Here is an 18567-nt window from a genome sequence, read left to right as displayed (position 1 = left end):
ACCGACAGTATATACCCTAAACCTACAGTATATACCCTAAACCTACAATATATACTCTAAACCTACAGTATATACCCTAAACATACAGTATATACCCAACAGTATGTACCCTACAGTGTATATACCCTACCCCTGCAGTATATACACTAACCCTGCAGTATATACCCTAAACCTACAGTATATACCCTACAGTATGTACCCTACAGTGTATATACCCTAAACCTGCAGTATATACCCTAAACCTTCAGTATATACCCTAAACCTACGATATATACTCTACACCTACAGTATATACCCTAAACATACAGTATATAGCCTACAGTATGTATCCTACAGTGTATATACCCTACCCCTACATTATATACCCTAAAGCTACAGTATATACCCTAAACCTACAGTAAATACCCTAAACCTACATTATATACCCTAAACCTACAATATATACCCTAAACCTACAGTATATACCCTAAACCTACAATATATACCCTAAACCTACAGTATATACCCTAAACCTACAATATATACCCTAAACCTACAATATATACCCTAAACCTACAATATATACCCTAAACCTACAGTGTATATACCCTAAACCTACAATATATACCCTAAAACAACAGTATATACCCTAAACCTACAGTATATACCCTACATTATGTACCCTACAGTGTATATACCCAAACCCTACAGTTTATACCCTAAACCTACATTATATCCCCTAAACCTACGGTATATACCCTAAACCTACAGTATATACCCTACAGTATGTCCTACAGTGTATATACCCTAACCCTACATTATATACCCTAAACCTACAGTAAATACCCTAAACCTACAGTATGTAGCCTAACCCTACATTATATACCCTACACCTACAGTATGTACCCTATACCTACAGTATATACCCTATACCTACAGTGTATACCCTATACCTACAGTATACCTACAGTATATACCCTACAGTATGTACCCTACAGTGTATATACCCTAACACTGCAGTATATACACTAACCCTGCAGTATATACCCTAAACCTGCAGTATATACCCTAAACCTACAATATATACCCTAAACCTACGGTATATACCCTAAACCTACAGTGTATATACCCTAAACCTACAATATATACCCTAAACCTACGGTATATACCCTAAACCTACGGTATATACCCTAAACCTACAATATATACCCTAAACCTACGGTATATACCCTAAACCTACAATATAGACCCTAAACCTACGGTATATACCCTAAACCTACAGGGTATATACCCTAAACCTACAATATATACCCTAAACCTACGGTATATACCCTAAACCTACAATATATACCCTAAACCTACAGTATATACCCTAAACCAACAGTATATACCCTAAACCTACAATATATACCCTAAACCTACGGTATATACCCTAAACCTACGGTATATACCCTAAACCTACAATATATACCCTAAACCTACAATATATACCCTAACCCTACAGTATATACCCTAAACCTGCAGTATACACCCTAAACCTATGGTATATACCCCAAACCTACAGTATATACCCTAAACCTACAGTGTATACCCTAAACCTACAGTATATACCCTAAACCTACAGTATATACCCTAAACCTACAGTATACACCCTAAACCTATGGTATATACCCTAAACCTACAGTATATACCCTAAACCTACAGTGTATACCCTAAACCTACAGTATATACCCTAACCCTACATTATATACCCTAAAGCTACAGTATATACCCTAAACCTACAGTAAATACCCTAAACCTACATTATATACCCTAACCCTAACGTATATACCCTAACCCTACATTATATACCCTAAACCTACCGTATATACCCCAAACCTACAGTATATACCCTAACCCTACAGCATATACCCCAAAGCTGCAGTATATACCCTAACCCTACAGCATATACCCTAAACCTACAATATATACCTTAAACCTACAATATATACCCTAAACCTACAGTATATACCCTAAACCTACAGTGTATACCCTAAACCTACAGTATATACCCATAACCTACAGTATATACCCTAAACCTACAGTAGGTACCCTACAGTGTATATACCCTAAACCGACCGTATATACCCTAAACCTACAGCATATACCCTAAAGCTGCAGTATATAGCCTTAACCTACAGTATATACCCTAAACCTACAGTAGGTACCCTACAGTGTATATACACTAAACCTACATTATATACCCTAACCCTACAGTATATACCCCAAAGCTGCAGTATATAGCCTTAACCTACAGTATATACCCTAAACCTACATTATATACCCTACACCTACAGTATATACCCTAAACCTACAATATATACCCTAACCCTACATTATATACCCCAAAGCTGCAGTATATAGCCTTAACCTACAGTATATACCCTAAACCTACAGTAGGTACCCTACAGTGTATATACCCTAAACCTACAGTAGGTGCCCTACAGTGTATATACTCTACAGTATGTACCCTACAGTGTATATACCCTAAACCGACCGTATATACCCTAAACCTACAGCATATACCCTAAAGCTGCAGTATATACCTTAAACCTACAGGATATACCCTAACCTACAGTATATACCCTATACCTACAGTATGTACTCTACAGTATATACCCCAACCCTACTTGATATATCCTAAACCACCCCACACCTATCCAAGTCAGCCCATGTTGAACATCCCCATTCCCAAGCCTTCTGAAGTGTGTGATGTCATCAGTCATACAGGATTTAACCGTCTTGGGGAATGTCAGAGAGGGTAAATAAAGTGTGTGATGTCCTCAGCCATATGGGATTTAACCGTCTTGGGGAAAGTCAGAGAGGGTAAAGTGTGTGATGTCCTCAGTCATATGGGATTGAACCGTATTGGGGAAAGTCAGAGAGGGTAAAGTGTGTGATGTCCTCAGCCATATGGGATTGAACCGTCTTGGGGAAAGTCAGAGAGGGTAAAGTGTGTGATGTCCTCAGTCATACAGGATTTAACCGTCTTGGGGAAAGTCAGAGAGGGTAAAGTGTGTGATGTCCTCAGCCATATGGGATTGAACCGTCTTGGGGAAAGTCAGAGAGGGTAAAGTGTGTGATGTCCTCAGCCATATGGGATTGAACCGTCTTGGGGAAAGTCAGAGAGGGTAAAGTGTGTGATGTCCTCAGTCATACAGGATTTAACCGTCTTGGGGAAAGTCAGAGAGGGTAAAGTGTGTGATGTCCTCAGTCATATGGGATTGAACCGTCTTGGGGAAAGTCAGAGATGGTAAAGTGTGTGATGCCCTCAGTCATACAGGATTGAACCGTCTTGGGGAAAGTCAGAGAGGGTAAATAAAGTGTGTGATGTCCTCAGCCATATGGGATTGAACCGTCTTGGGGAAAGTCAGAGAGGGTAAAGTGTGAGGGTTAAGGTGAGTACATTCAGGCCGGTGGCAGATCACCTGAGTCTGGGGTTGCCAGGTCGTCACAGCTCCACCACAGGACCAAAAAGTTGTGTAAACCACCTTTCAAAGTCAATCACAGTGCACAACTCCTTCACATATGCTGTTATGGTGGCATTTCTACATATAGTTTAAGAGTGGTCTGAAACAGCACTCTCCTCCTTTGCTCTTGTTTGCTCTCTCAGGTGAAATACTGTGCTTTCTGGCCTTTACAGGACTGTGATCCACATGGTTAAATAAAATAAAATAAAATGTTATTTGTCACGTGCCCCCCCAAAAAAGTAAGATATAAGAATAACAAAGAGCAGCAGTAAATAACAATAACGGGGCTATATACATGGGGTACCAGTACAGAGGTAATTGAGGTAATATGTACATGTAGGTAGAGTTATTAAAGTGACAATGCATAGATAATAGCAGAGTAGCAGCAGAAGCATTCCAGAGGGAGGGGTGGGCAATGCAAATTGTCTGGGTAGCCATTGGCTTGGTGGTAGAAGCTATTTAGAAGCCTCTTGGACCTAGACTTGGCGCTCCGGTACCACTTGCCGTGCGGTAGCAGAGAGAACAGTCTATAACTAGGGTGGCTGGAGTCTTTGACAATTTTTAGGGCCTTCCTCAGACACCGCCTCGTGATGCCACCCGTCAGGATGCTCTCGATGGTGCAGCTGTAGAACCTTTTGAGGATCTGAGGACCCATGCCAAATCTTCTCAGTCTCTTGAGGGGGAATAGGTTTTGTTGTGCCCTCTTCACGACTGTCTTGGTGTGCTTGGACCATGTTAGTTTGTTGGTGTGGACAACCTACTCAGCCTACTCCATTACAGCCCCGTCGATGAGAATGGGGGCCTGTTCGGCCCTCCTTTTCTTCTAGTCCACAATCATCTCTTTTGTCTTGATCACGTTGAGGGAGAGGTTGTTGTCCTGGCACCAGGACCTTCTCCCTATAGGCTGTCTCATCATTGTCTGTGATCAGGCCTACCACTGTTGTGTCATCAGCAAACTTAATGATGGTGTTGGAGTTGTGACTGGCCGTGCAGTCATGAGTGAACAGGGAGTACAGGAGGGGACTAAGCATGTACCCCTGAGGGGCCCCCGTGTTGAGGATCAGAGTTGCGAATGTATTGTTACCTAACCTTACCACCTGGGGGCGGCCCATCAGGAAGTCCAGGATCCAGTTGCAGAGGGAGGTGTTTAGTCCCAGGGTTCTTAGCTTAGTGATGAACGCTGAGCTGTCGTCAATGAATAGCATTCTCACATAGGTGTTCCTTTTGTCCAGGTGTAAAAGGGCAGTTTTGAGTGTATTAGAGATTGCATCATCTGTGGATCTGTTGGTGCAGTATGCAAATTAGGGTGGGTCTAGGGTTTCTGGGATAATGGTGTTGATGTGAGCCATGACCAGCCTTTCAAAGCATTCCATGGCTACAAACGTGAGTGCTACAGGTCAGTAGTCATTTAGGCAGGTTACCTTAGTGTTCTTGGGCACAGGGACTATGATGGTCTGCTTGAAACATGTTGGTATTAGGTTGAAAATGTCAGTGAAGACACCTGCCAGTTGGTCAGCGCATGCTCGAAGTACACGTCCTGGTAATCCGTCTAGCCCTGCGGCCTTGTGAATGTTGACCTGTTTTGAAGGTCATACGCACATCGGTGATCACACAGTCGCCTGGAACAGCTGATGCTCTCATGCATGTTTCAGTGTTACTTGCCTCGAAGCGAGCATGAAAGTTACTTAGCTCGTCTGTTTGGTTCGTATCACTGGGCAGCTCCCGGCTGTGCTTCCCTTTGTAGTCTGTAATAGTTTGCAAGCCCTTCCACATAAGACGAGCGTCGGAGCCGGTGTAGTATGACTCAGTGTGGTACGATTCGATCCTGTATTGGTGCCTTGCCTGTTTGATGGTTTGTCGCAGGGCATAGCAGGATTTATTATAAGCGTACGGGTTAGAGTCCAGCTCTTTGAACACGGCAGTGCTACCCTTCAGCTCAATGCGAATGTTGCCTGTAATCCGTGGCTTCTGGTTGGGGTATGTACGTACAGTCACTGTGGGGACGACGTCCTCAATGCACTTATTGATAAAACCAGTGACTGATGTGGTGTACTCCTCAATGCAATCGGAAGAATCCCGGAACATGTTCCAGTCTGTGATAGCAAAACAGTCCTGTAGTTTAGCATCTGCTTCATCTGACCATTTTTTTATAGACCAAGTCACTGGTGCTTCCTGCTTTAGTTTTTACTTGTAAGCAGGAATCAGGAGGATGGAATTATGGTCAGATTTGCCAAATGACATCAAACATACTTTTACTGAGATTACCAACAAATGTATCCTCTCATCTCTAAACCATTTTCGCCTGCCAAACTTTCAGCTTTGGTTGAGACACTACAATAGTACCTGTACTCAAAACTCTATAGTACTCCGTTATTAAACTCCATAGTACTCAGTTATTAAACTCTATAGTACTCCGTTATTAAACTCCATAGTACTCAGTTATAAAACTCCATAGTACTCAGTTATAAAACTCCATAGTACTCAGTTATAAAACTCCATAGTACTCAGTTATAAAACTCCATAGTACTCAGTTATTAAACTCCATAGTACTCACTTATTAAACTCCATAGTACTTAATAGAAGTCTCTAATGTATAGTCAGTCCCCCTCTCGTCTCTCCTTCACTTTTCTCTGATGGATACTCCCCCTCTCTTCTCTCCTTCTCTTTTCTCTGATGGATAGTCCCCCTCTCTTCTCTCCTTCTCTTTTCTCTGATGGATAGTCCCCCTCTCTTCTCTCCTTCTCTTTTCTCTGATGGATAGTCCCCTCTCTTCTCTCCTTCTCTTTTCTCTGATGGATACTCCCCCTCTCTTCTCTCCTCTTTTCTCTGATGGATAGGTCCCCCTCTTTTCTCTCCTTCTCTTTTCTCTGATGGATAGTCGCCCTCTCTTCTCTCCTTCTCTTTTCTCTGATGGATAGGTCCCCCTCTCTTCTCTCCTTCTCTTTTCTCTGATGGATACTCCCCCTCTCTTCTCTCCTCTTTTCTCTGATGGATAGGTCCCCCTCTCTTCTCTCCTTCTCTTTTCTCTGATGGATAGTCCCCCTCTCTTCTCTCCTTCTCTTTTCTCTGATGGATAGGTCCCCCTCTCTTCTCTCCTTCTCTTTTCTCTGATGGATAGTCCCCCTCTCTTCTCTCCTTCTCTTTTCTCTGATGGATAGGTCCCCCTCTCTTCTCTCCTTCTCTTTTCTCTGATGGATACTCCCCCTCTCTTCTCTCCTCTTTTCTCTGATGGATAGGTCCCCCTCTCTTCTCTCCTTCTCTTTTCTCTGATGGATAGTCCCCCTCTCTTCTCTCCTTCTCTTTTCTCTGATGGATAGTCCCCCTCTCTTCTATCCTTCTCTTTTCTCTGATGGATAGGTCCCCCTCTCTTCTCTCCTTCTCTTTTCTCTGATGGATAGGTCCCCCTCTCTTCTCTCCTTCTCTTTTCTCTGATGGATAGTCCCCCTCTCTTCTCTCCTTCTCTATGCCTTTATAATTCTGAAAGTAGTGTCTGTAATCTAACTAAATGTTCTCTGAGAAATGTAAATAAATAAACAATATTTCTTTCTTTCTCTCTCTCTCTCTCTCTCTCTCTCTCTCTCTCTCTCTCTCTCTCTCTCTCTTTCACTCTCTCTCTCTCCCTCTCCCTCTCCCTCTCTCTGTCTCTCTCTCTCTCCTCTCTCTTTCTCCCTTCTCTCCTCTCTCTCTCTCTCTCCCTCTCTCCTCTCTCCCTTCTCCCTCTCTCTCCCTTTCTCTCTCGCTCTCTTTCTCTCTCTCTCTCCCTCCCTCTCTCCTCTCTCCCATCTCCCTCTCTCTCCCTCTCTCTCCCTCTCTCTGGCTCTCTCTCTCTCTCTCCCCTCTCTCTCTCTCTCCTCTCTAGGGTCAGACCTGGGTTCCATCAGATGAAGAAAGTTCTTCCAGAGATGAGTTCTATGATGATGAAGACCTCGTCTCAGGCTCTGGATCTGGCTGTGAGTGTCCTGTGTGTGTGTGTGTGTATGTGTGTGTGTGTGTGTGTGTGTGTGTAGGCTTGTTTGAACAGGTCTATGTTAGAATCCGTGTGTGTGTGCGTTCTTAAATCTGCAGCTCTGACTCTGTGGTCAAACTGAACACGGGGACTATACACACAGGGACTATACACACAGGGACTATACACACAGGGACTATACACACAGGGACTATACACACAGGGACTATACACACAGGGACTATACACACAGGCACGCATATGTAACAGTATAACTTTAGACCGTCCCCTCGCCCATACCCGGGCGCGAACCAGGGACCCTCTGCACACACCAACAACAGCCACCCACGAAGCATCGTTACCCATCACTCCACAAAAGCCACGGCCCTTGCAGCGCAAGGGGAACTACTACTTCAAGGTCTCAGAGCAAGTGACGTCACCGATTGAAACGCTATTTAGCGCGCACCACCGCTAACTAAGCTAGCCGTTTCACATCCGTTACACATACACACACTCACGCGTTTTAACTGGAAACTGGAACTGGACGCAGAAACTAAAGCAAACACACACACAGAGATTGAAAGCGCACACACACACTCCTAGTAGCCAGGCCTCCACCCAGATTAAGTGATTTTATTTACTGTAATCTGATTACAGACAGCAGATCAGGTGATCACAAGTAGACAAGCCATTGTGAGTTTGTGTGTGCGTGCGTGTGTGAGTGCGTGTGTGTGCGTGCGTGTGCGTGTGTGAGTGCGTGTGTGTGCGTGCGTGTGTGTGCGTACGTGTGCGTGTGTGAGTGCGTGTGTGTGCGTGCGCGTGCCTGTGTGTGCGTGTGTGCGCGTGTGTGTGTGTGTAAAATTATCTCCATAACTTTAATCAGATGTCTTTTTCATTTAATTTTTTTATATTAAAGGTCTTTGTTTGTTTCAGATTAGTTTCTATAACTGTAATTATAATTTCTCTCTCTGTTTCAGATTAGTTTCTATAACTGTAATTATCATTTCTATCTCTGTTTCAGATTAGCCTCTTCCTTTTCCTCTCACTCTGATAACATACAGTATTTTAGTTCATATTTAGTTTAACAACTAACCCCTCCCCTTCCATCTTTCTTTCTCTCCATAGTTCCAGAGATGAAGGTCAACCCTATAGCGGTGGGCGTATCTTTCACCACGGAAGCGCCCCTCCCCTTCTCCACCACCCAGGCCACTGGCCCTGCCCCCTCGGCCCCACCTGTAGCCGAGCCCAGCCCTAAAGTTGACGTCCTTCCTACCCCACTACCCACTGAGGGAGAGGGGGAGAGAGTCCTTCCTACCCCACTCCCCACTGAGGGAGAGGGGGAGAGAGTACTTCCTACCCCACTCCCCACTGAGGGAGAGGGGGAGAGAGTACTTCCTACCCCACCTCCCACTGAGGGAGAAGGGGAGAGAGTCCTTCCTACCCCACTACCCACTGAGGGAGAAGGGGAGAGCGGGGTAGAGTGGGAGAGAGAACAAGAGTGGGAGAGAGAACAAGAGAAGGAGAGGGAACAAGAGAAGGAGAGGGAACAAGAGAAGGAGAGGGAACAAGAGAAGGAGAGGGAACAAGAGAAGGAGAGGGAACGAGAGAGGGAGAGGGAACAAGAGAAGGAGAGGGAACAAGAGAAGGAGAGGGAACAAGAGAAGGAGAGGGAACAAGAGAAGGAGAGGGTACAAGAGAAGGAGAGGGAACGAGAGAGGGAGAGGGAACAAGAGAAGGAGAGGGAACAAGAGAAGGAGAGGGAACGAGAGAAGGAGAGGGAACAAGAGAAGGAGAGGGAACGAGAGAGGGAGAGGGAACGAGAGAGGGAGAGAGAACGAGAGAAGGAGAGGGAACGAGAGAAGGAGAGGGAACGAGAGAAGGAGAGGGAACAAGAGAGGGAGAGGGAACAAGAGAAGGAGAGAGAAAAAGAGAGGGAGAGGGAACGAGAGAGGGAGAGGGAACGAGAGAGGGAGAGGGAACGAGAGAGGGAGAGGGAACGAGAGAGGGAGAGAGAACGAGAGAGGGTGAGAGAACGAGAAAGAGAGAGGATACGGGAAAGAGAAGGTGAAAGAGAGAAGGTGAGAGCCGCCCAGACTACCATTTCCCCACGCGGCCCTGCAGCTCTTCCCATGGCAACCACCAGTTTGGCGGCGACTCCGGCGGAGAGTGCAGCGCCCTCTAGCGGCGTGGAGGACCTGGGCACCACAGAAGAAGAGGACGAGGAGGTTTACCTGTCCCCAGACCCCACCACCAGTTTACTTATGGAGACCACCACAGAAGAAGAAGAAGAAGAAGAAGAAGAAGAAGAAGAAGAAGTGACCACTACTGAGACAGAGACCACACCCATCCCAGAGACAACAGCTCCACCCACTACGACTGGCCCAGCCCCAGCTGAGAGGTCTAGCTCCGCCCCCTTCAGGCCCAGGGTTCCTGTGACCTTGCCTACTAAAGCTGCACCCACAGAGAAGAGCACACGTCCCCAGCCACCCTCTACAACGGTGTGTGTGTGTGTGTGTGTGTGTGTGTGTGTGTGTGTGTGTGTGTGTGTCCTGTGTGAATGTGTCATCACATGTGGAGTGAAAGACACAGGTGGGCCTCGTTAAGGGAGCTGATCCTTGTTAGGTGCATCGTTAATGATTCAGTACATGATTAGAATCCAGATAAATGGACTGGAGCCAGTGGAGGCTGCTGAGGGGAGGAAGGCTCATAATAATGACTGGGACGGAACCAACGGAATGATATCAAACACCTGGAAACCATGGAAACCAAGTGTTTAATGTATTTGATACCATTCCACCTGTTACGCTCCAGTCATTACCACGAGCCCGTCCTCCCCAATTAACGTGCCACCAGCCTCCTGTGGCAAACGCACTTAATGTGTTCATTTGGGTTCTCTATCTGATGTGTTCAGTGAACTGACATGGTCCCTGTATTTCTCTCAGAATAATGAGTTGGGGGTTAACGGACCCAGCGCAGACTTTGAGATCCGTGAGGAGGACCGTCGTCAGGGAAACCAGGTTGTTGGGCGTGGCGTGGAGACGGGAGCGGAGCCTGATCTGATTGGCAACACGATCAACACGGGAAGTTCTGCCGCTCAACTTCCTCAGAAGAACATCCTGGAGAGGAAGGAGGTCCTTATAGGTGAGTCTCTCTCACTCCATCTCTCTCTTCTAATCTGTCACTCCATCTCTCTCTTTGCCTCTTCTAATCTGTCACTCCATCTCTCTCTTTCTCTCTTCTAATCTGTCACTCCATCTCTCTCTTTCTCTCTTCTAATCTGTCACTCCATCTCTCTCTTTGCCTCATCTAATCTGTCACTAAATCTTTTTCTTTCTCTCTTCTAATCTGTCACTCCACCTCTCTCTTTGCCTCTTCTAATCTGTCTCTCCATCTCTCTCTTTCTCTCATCTAATCTGTCACTCCATCTCTCTCTTTATCTCTTCTAATGTGTCACTCCATCTCTCTCTTTCTCTCTTCTAATCTGTCACTCCATCTCTCTCTTTCTCTCTTCTAATCTGTCACTCCATCTCTCTCTTTCTCTCTTCTAATCTGTCACTCCATCTCTCTCTTTCTCTCTTCTAATCTGTCACTCCATCTCTCTCTTTCTCTCTTCTAATCTGTCACTCCATCTCTCTCTTTGCCTCATCTAATCTGTCACTAAATCTCTTTCTTTCTCTCTTCTAATCTGTCACTCCATCTCTCTCTTTCTCTCTTCTAATCTGTCACTCCATCTCTCTCTTTGCCTCATCTAATCTGTCACTCCATCTTTTTCTTTCTCTCATTTAATCTGTCACTCCATCTCTCTCTTTCTCTCTTCTAATCTGTCACTCCATCTCTCTCTTTCTCTCTTCTAATCTGTCACTCCATCTCTCTCTTTCTCTCTTCTAATCTGTCACTCCATCTCTCTCTTTCTCTCTTCTAATCTGTCACTCCATCTCTCTCTTTGCCTCATCTAATCTGTCACTAAATCTCTTTCTTTCTCTCTTCTAATATGTCACTCCATCTCTCTTTCTCTCTTCTAATCTGTTACTCCATCTCTCTCTTTCCCTCATCTAATCTGTCACTCCATCTTTCTCTTTCTCTCATTTAATCTGTCACTCCATCTCTCTCTTTCCCTCATCTAATCTGTCACTCCATCTTTCTCTTTCTCTCATTTAATCTGTCACTCCATCTCTCTCTTTCTCTCTTCTAATCTGTCACTCCATCTCTCTTTTTCTCTCATCTAATCTGTCACTCCATCTCTTTCTTTGCCTCTTCTAATCTGTCACTCCATCTCTCTCTTTCTCTCTTCTAATCTGTCACTCCATCTCTCTCTTTGCCTCTTTTAATCTGTCACTCCATCTCTCTCTTTCTCTCTTCTAATCTGTCACTCCATCTCTCTCTTTCTCTCTTCTAATCTGTCACTCCATCTCTCTCTTTCTCTCTTCTAATCTGTCACTCCATCTCTCTCTTTGCCTCTTCTAATCTGTCACTCCATCTCTCTCTTTCTCTCTTCTAATCTGTCACTCCATCTCTCTCTTTGCCTCTTCTAATCTGTCACTCCATCTCTCTCTTTCTCTCTTCTAATCTGTCACTCCATCTCTCTCTCTCTTTGCCTCATCTAATCTGTCACTCCATCTCTCTCTTTGCCTCATCTAATCTGTCACTCCATCTCTCTCTTTGCCTCATCTAATCTGTCACTCCATCTCTCTCTTTCTCTCATCTAATCTGTCACTCCATCTCTCTCTTTCTCTCTTCTAATCTGTCACTCCATCTCTCTCTTTCTCTCTTCTAATCTGTCACTCCATCTCTCTCTTTCTCTCTTCTAATCTGTCACTCCATCTCTCTTTCTCTCTTCTAATCTGTCACTCCATCTCTCTCTTTCTCTCTTCTAATCTGTCACTCCATCTCTCTCTTTCTCTCTTCTAATCTGTCACTCCATCTCTCTCTTTCTCTCTTCTAATCTGTCACTCCATCTCTCTCTTTCTCTCTTCTAATCTGTCACTCCATCTCTCTCTTTCTCTCATCTAATCTGTCACTCCATCTCACTCTTTGCCTCTTCTAATCTGTCACTCCATCTCTCTCTTTCTCTCTTCTAATCTGTCACTCCATCTCTCTCTTTCTCTCTTCTAATCTGTCACTCCATCTCTTTCTCTCTTCTAATCTGTCACTCCATCTCTCTCTTTCTCTCATCTAATCTGTCACTCCATCTCTCTCTTTCTCTCTTCTAATCTGTCACTCCATCTCTCTCTTTCTCTCTTCTAATCTGTCACTCCATCTCTCTCTTTCTCTCTTCTAATCTGTCACTCCATCTCTTTCTCTCTTCTAATCTGTCACTCCATCTCTCTCTTTCTCTCTTCTAATCTGTCACTCCATCTCTCTCTTTCTCTCTTCTAATCTGTCACTCCATCTCTCTCTTTCTCTCTTCTAATCTGTCACTCCATCTCTCTCTTTCTCTCTTCTAATCTGTCACTCCATCTCTCTCTTTCTCTCTTCTAATCTGTCACTCCATCTCTCTCTTTCTCTCATCGAATCTGTCACTCCATCTCTCTCTTTCTCTCTTCTAATCTGTCACTCCATCTCTCTCTTTCTCTCTTCTAATCTGTCACTCCATCTCTCTCTTTCTCTCTTCTAATCTGTCACTCCATCTCTCTCTTTCTCTCATCTAATCTGTCACTCCATCTCTCTCTTTCTCTCATCTAATCTGTCACTCCATCTCACTCTTTGCCTCTTCTAATCTGTCACTCCATCTCTCTCTTTCTCTCTTCTAATCTGTCACTCCATCTCTCTCTTTCTCTCTTCTAATCTGTCACTCCATCTCTTTCTCTCTTCTAATCTGTCACTCCATCTCTCTCTTTCTCTCATCTAATCTGTCACTCCATCTCTCTCTTTCTCTCTTCTAATCTGTCACTCCATCTCTCTCTTTCTCTCTTCTAATCTGTCACTCCATCTCTCTCTTTCTCTCTTCTAATCTGTCACTCCATCTCTTTCTCTCTTCTAATCTGTCACTCCATCTCTCTCTTTCTCTCTTCTAATCTGTCACTCCATCTCTCTCTTTCTCTCTTCTAATCTGTCACTCCATCTCTCTCTTTCTCTCTTCTAATCTGTCACTCCATCTCTCTCTTTCTCTCTTCTAATCTGTCACTCCATCTCTCTCTTTGCCTCATCTAATCTGTCACTAAATCTCTTTCTTTCTCTCTTCTAATCTGTCACTCCATCTCTCTCTTTCTCTCTTCTAATCTGTCACTCCATCTCTCTCTTTCCCTCATCTAATCTGTCACTCCATCTTTCTCTTTCTCTCATTTAATCTGTCACTCCATCTCTCTCTTTCCCTCATCTAATCTGTCACTCCATCTTTCTCTTTCTCTCATTTAATCTGTCACTCCATCTCTCTCTTTCTCTCTTCTAATCTGTCACTCCATCTCTCTTTTTCTCTCATCTAATCTGTCACTCCATCTCTTTCTTTGCCTCTTCTAATCTGTCACTCCATCTCTCTCTTTCTCTCTTCTAATCTGTCACTCCATCTCTCTCTTTGCCTCTTTTAATCTGTCACTCCATCTCTCTCTTTCTCTCTTCTAATCTGTCACTCCATCTCTCTCTTTCTCTCTTCTAATCTGTCACTCCATCTCTCTCTTTCTCTCTTCTAATCTGTCACTCCATCTCTCTCTTTGCCTCTTCTAATCTGTCACTCCATCTCTCTCTTTCTCTCTTCTAATCTGTCACTCCATCTCTCTCTTTGCCTCTTCTAATCTGTCACTCCATCTCTCTCTTTCTCTCTTCTAATCTGTCACTCCATCTCTCTCTCTCTTTGCCTCATCTAATCTGTCACTCCATCTCTCTCTTTGCCTCATCTAATCTGTCACTCCATCTCTCTCTTTGCCTCATCTAATCTGTCACTCCATCTCTCTCTTTCTCTCATCTAATCTGTCACTCCATCTCTCTCTTTCTCTCTTCTAATCTGTCACTCCATCTCTCTCTTTCTCTCTTCTAATCTGTCACTCCATCTCTCTCTTTCTCTCTTCTAATCTGTCACTCCATCTCTCTCTTTCTCTCTTCTAATCTGTCACTCCATCTCTCTCTTTCTCTCTTCTAATCTGTCACTCCATCTCTCTCTTTCTCTCATCTAATCTGTCACTCCATCTCTCTCTTTCTCTCTTCTAATCTGTCACTCCATCTCTCTCTTTCTCTCTTCTAATCTGTCACTCCATCTCTCTCTTTCTCTCTTCTAATCTGTCACTCCATCTCTCTCTTTCTCTCATCTAATCTGTCACTCCATCTCTCTCTTTCTCTCATCTAATCTGTCACTCCATCTCACTCTTTGCCTCTTCTAATCTGTCACTCCATCTCTCTCTTTCTCTCTTCTAATCTGTCACTCCATCTCTTTCTCTCTTCTAATCTGTCACTCCATCTCTCTCTTTCTCTCATCTAATCTGTCACTCCATCTCTCTCTTTCTCTCTTCTAATCTGTCACTCCATCTCTCTCTCTTTCTCTCTTCTAATCTGTCACTCCATCTCTCTCTTTCTCTCTTCTAATCTGTCACTCCATCTCTTTCTCTCTTCTAATCTGTCACTCCATCTCTCTCTTTCTCTCTTCTAATCTGTCACTCCATCTCTCTCTTTCTCTCTTCTAATCTGTCACTCCATCTCTCTCTTTCTCTCTTCTAATCTGTCACTCCATCTCTCTCTTTCTCTCATCTAATCTGTCACTCCATCTCTCTCTTTCTCTCTTCTAATCTGTCACTCCATCTCTTTCTCTCTTCTAATCTGTCACTCCATCTCTCTCTTTCTCTCATCTAATCTGTCACTCCATCTCTCTCTTTCTCTCTTCTAATCTGTCACTCCATCTCTCTCTTTCTCTCTTCTAATCTGTCACTCCATCTCTCTCTTTCTCTCTTCTAATCTGTCACTCCATCTCTTTCTCTCTTCTAATCTGTCACTCCATCTCTCTCTTTCTCTCATCTAATCTGTCACTCCATCTCTCTCTTTCTCTCTTCTAATCTGTCACTCCATCTCTCTCTTTGCCTCTTCTAATCTGTCACTCCATCTCTCTCTTTGCCTCTTCTAATCTGTCACTCCATCTCTCTCTTTCTCTCTTCTAATCTGTCACTCCATCTCTCTCTTTCTCTCTTCTAATCTGTCACTCCATCTCTCTCTTTCTCTCTTCTAATCTGTCACTCCATCTCTCTCTTTCTCTCTTCTAATCTGTCACTCCATCTCTCTCTTTCTCTCTTCTAATCTGTCACTCCATCTCTCTCTTTGCCTCTTCTAATCTGTCACTCCATCTCTCTCTTTCTCTCTTCTAATCTGTCACTCCATCTCTCTCTTTCTCTCTTCTAATCTGTCACTCCATCTCTCTCTTTCTCTCTTCTAATCTGTCACTCCATCTCTCTCTCTTTCTCTCTTCTAATCTGTCACTCCATCTCTCTCTTTCTCTCTTCTAATCTGTCACTCCATCTCTCTCTTTCTCTCTTCTAATCTGTCACTCCATCTCTCTCTTTCTCTCTTCTAATCTGTCACTCCATCTCTCTCTTTCTCTCTTCTAATCTGTCACTCCATCGCTCTCTTTCTCTCATCTAATCTGTCACTCCATCTCTCTCTTTCTCTCTTCTAATCTGTCACTCCATCTCTCTCTTTCTCTCTTCTAATCTGTCACTCCATCTCTCTCTTTCTCTCTTCTAATCTGTCACTCCATCTCTCTCTTTCTCTCTTCTAATCTGTCACTCCATCTCTCTCTTTCTCTCTTCTAATCTGTCACTCCATCTCTCTCTTTCTCTCTTCTAATCTGTCACTCCATCTCTCTCTTTCTCTCTTCTAATCTGTCACTCCATCTCTCTCTTTCTCTCTTCTAATCTGTCACTCCATCTCTCTCTTTGCCTCATCTAATCTGTCACTCCATCTCTCTCTTTCTCTCTTCTAATCTGTCACTCCATCTCTCTCTTTCTCTCTTCTAATCTGTCACTCCATCTCTCTCTTTCTCTCTTCTAATCTGTCACTCCATCTCTCTCTTTCTCTCTTCTAATCTGTCACTCCATCTCTCTTTTTCTCTCTTCTAATCTGTCACTCCATCTCTCTCTTTCTCTCTTCTAATCTGTCACTCCATCTCTCTTTTTCTCTCTTCTAATCTGTCACTCCATCTCTCTCTTTCTCTCTTCTAATCTGTCACTCCATCTCTCTCTTTTTCTCTTCTAATCTGTCACTCCATCTCTCTCTTTCTCTCTTCTAATCTGTCACTCCATCTCTCTCTTTCTCTCTTCTAATCTGTCACTCCATCTCTCTTTCTCTCTTCTAATCTGTCACTCCATCTCTCTCTTTCTCTCTTCTAATCTGTCACTCCATCTCTCTCTTTCTCTCTTCTAATCTGTCACTCCATCTCTCTCTTTCTCTCTTCTAATCTGTCACTCCATCTCTCTCTTTCTCTCTTCTAATCTGTCACTCCATCTCTCTCTTTCTCTCTTCTAATCTGTCACTCCATCTCTCTCTTTCTCTCTTCTAATCTGTCACTCCATCTCTCTTTCTCTCTTCTAATCTGTCACTCCATCTCTCTCTTTCTCTCATCTAATCTGTCACTCCATCTCTCTCTTTCTCTCTTCTAATCTGTCACTCCATCTCTCTCTTTCTCTCTTCTAATCTGTCACTCCATCTCTCTCTTTCTCTCTTCTAATCTGTCACTCCATCTCTCTCTTTCTCTCTTCTAATCTGTCACTCCATCTCTCTCTTTCTCTCTTCTAATCTGTCACTCCATCTCTCTCTTTCTCTCTTCTAATCTGTCACTCCATCTCTCTCTTTCTCTCTTCTAATCTGTCACTCCATCTCTCTCTTTCTCTCTTCTAATCTGTCACTCCATCTCTCTCTTTCTCTCTTCTAATCTGTCACTCCATCTCTCTCTTTCTCTCATCTAATCTGTCACTCCATCTCTCTCTTTCTCTCTTCTAATCTGTCACTCCATCTCTCTCTTTCTCTCTTCTAATCTGTCACTCCATCTCTCTCTTTCTCTCATCTAATCTGTCACTCCATCTCTCTCTTTCTCTCTTCTAATCTGTCACTCCATCTCTGTCTTTCTCTCTTCTAATCTGTCACTCCATCTCTCTCTTTCTCTCTTCTAATCTGTCACTCCATCTCTCTCTTTCTCTCTTCTAATCTGTCACTCCATCTCTCTTTCTCTCTTCTAATCTGTCACTCCATCTCTCTTTCTCTCTTCTAATCTGTCACTCCATCTCTCTCTTTCTCTCATCTAATCTGTCACTCCATCTCTCTCTTTCTCTCTTCTAATCTGTCACTCCATCTCTCTCTTTCTCTCTTCTAATCTGTCACTCCATCTCTCTCTTTCTCTCTTCTAATCTGTCACTCCATCTCTCTCTTTCTCTTCTAATCTGTCACTCCATCTCTCTCTTTCTCTCTTCTAATCTGTCACTCCATCTCTCTCTTTCTCTCTTCTAATCTGTCACTCCATCTCTCTCTCTTTCTCTCTGTATTCTTCTGATGGGACATTGCCTTTTTGTCTTCATTCTGATTGGCTGTCTGTGTCTCCCCCAGCCAATCAGATTGCTTGCCTGCTGGCGGGGATTTTCTCTGCCTTCGTGGTGATCGGTAAAGAGCAGGAGTCATACAGGGTTTAGCGTGTCCGTGTGCTAAACACGTGTGCTGTTAGTGTGTTGTGTAGGAACAGGAGCCCACACATGATATGACTGTGTATGTGCTTGTGTGTCTTATTGACACATGATGTTAGCGTGTACTGTGTAGTTGGGGACGATGTAAGGACACAGCTTTGGGGACTTTAGATCATAATGACAGACGATAGGGAGTTGCTATGTTGACATGTCAGCTGGTATGCTAGCATTGTGTGCAGTGCTCCAAGTGGTACTTGAAGATACGAGTTCTTACTTACAGCTGCAATATGTCACTTTCTGGGGCAATCTGACCAAATGCACATAGAAATGTGAGTTCTAGATCTGTGATTCGAAATTGAAAGCAAGTCCAGGAGGCGTTTTTGCGGCTTTTACTTTCGGTTTTGTACGCCCAGCTTCAAACAAGCTGAAAATACAATATTTTGGTGATTGAAAAGGAAGATATTTCACAGCGGTTTAGATGGTACAATGATTCTCTAACACTATACATTGCTTGTTTTGTCACATAAACTGAAATTAGGCAACGCAA

General features: G+C 43.8%; 1 protein-coding gene across 1 annotated transcript in view; it reads left to right on the top strand.

Moving 5' to 3' along the window:
• LOC135549538 (zinc finger CCCH domain-containing protein 13-like) overlaps positions 1 to 18567 on the top strand; it is a 76998-nt gene that overhangs the window by 52262 nt on the left and 6169 nt on the right. Inside the window, exons 2-4 of the mRNA XM_064979566.1 lie at positions 7348 to 7438; positions 8560 to 9932; positions 10377 to 10575. Coding sequence (XP_064835638.1) covers positions 7348 to 7438; positions 8560 to 9932; positions 10377 to 10575 — 1663 coding nt within the window. The remainder of the gene's footprint in view (positions 1 to 7347; positions 7439 to 8559; positions 9933 to 10376; positions 10576 to 18567) is intronic.

Source organism: Oncorhynchus masou, chromosome 12 (assembly GCF_036934945.1).
Source record: "Oncorhynchus masou masou isolate Uvic2021 chromosome 12, UVic_Omas_1.1, whole genome shotgun sequence".
NCBI lineage: Eukaryota > Metazoa > Chordata > Actinopteri > Salmoniformes > Salmonidae > Oncorhynchus > Oncorhynchus masou.
The sequence above is the reverse complement of the archived record's forward strand: the minus strand, read 5'-3'. Positions and strand labels throughout refer to the sequence as shown.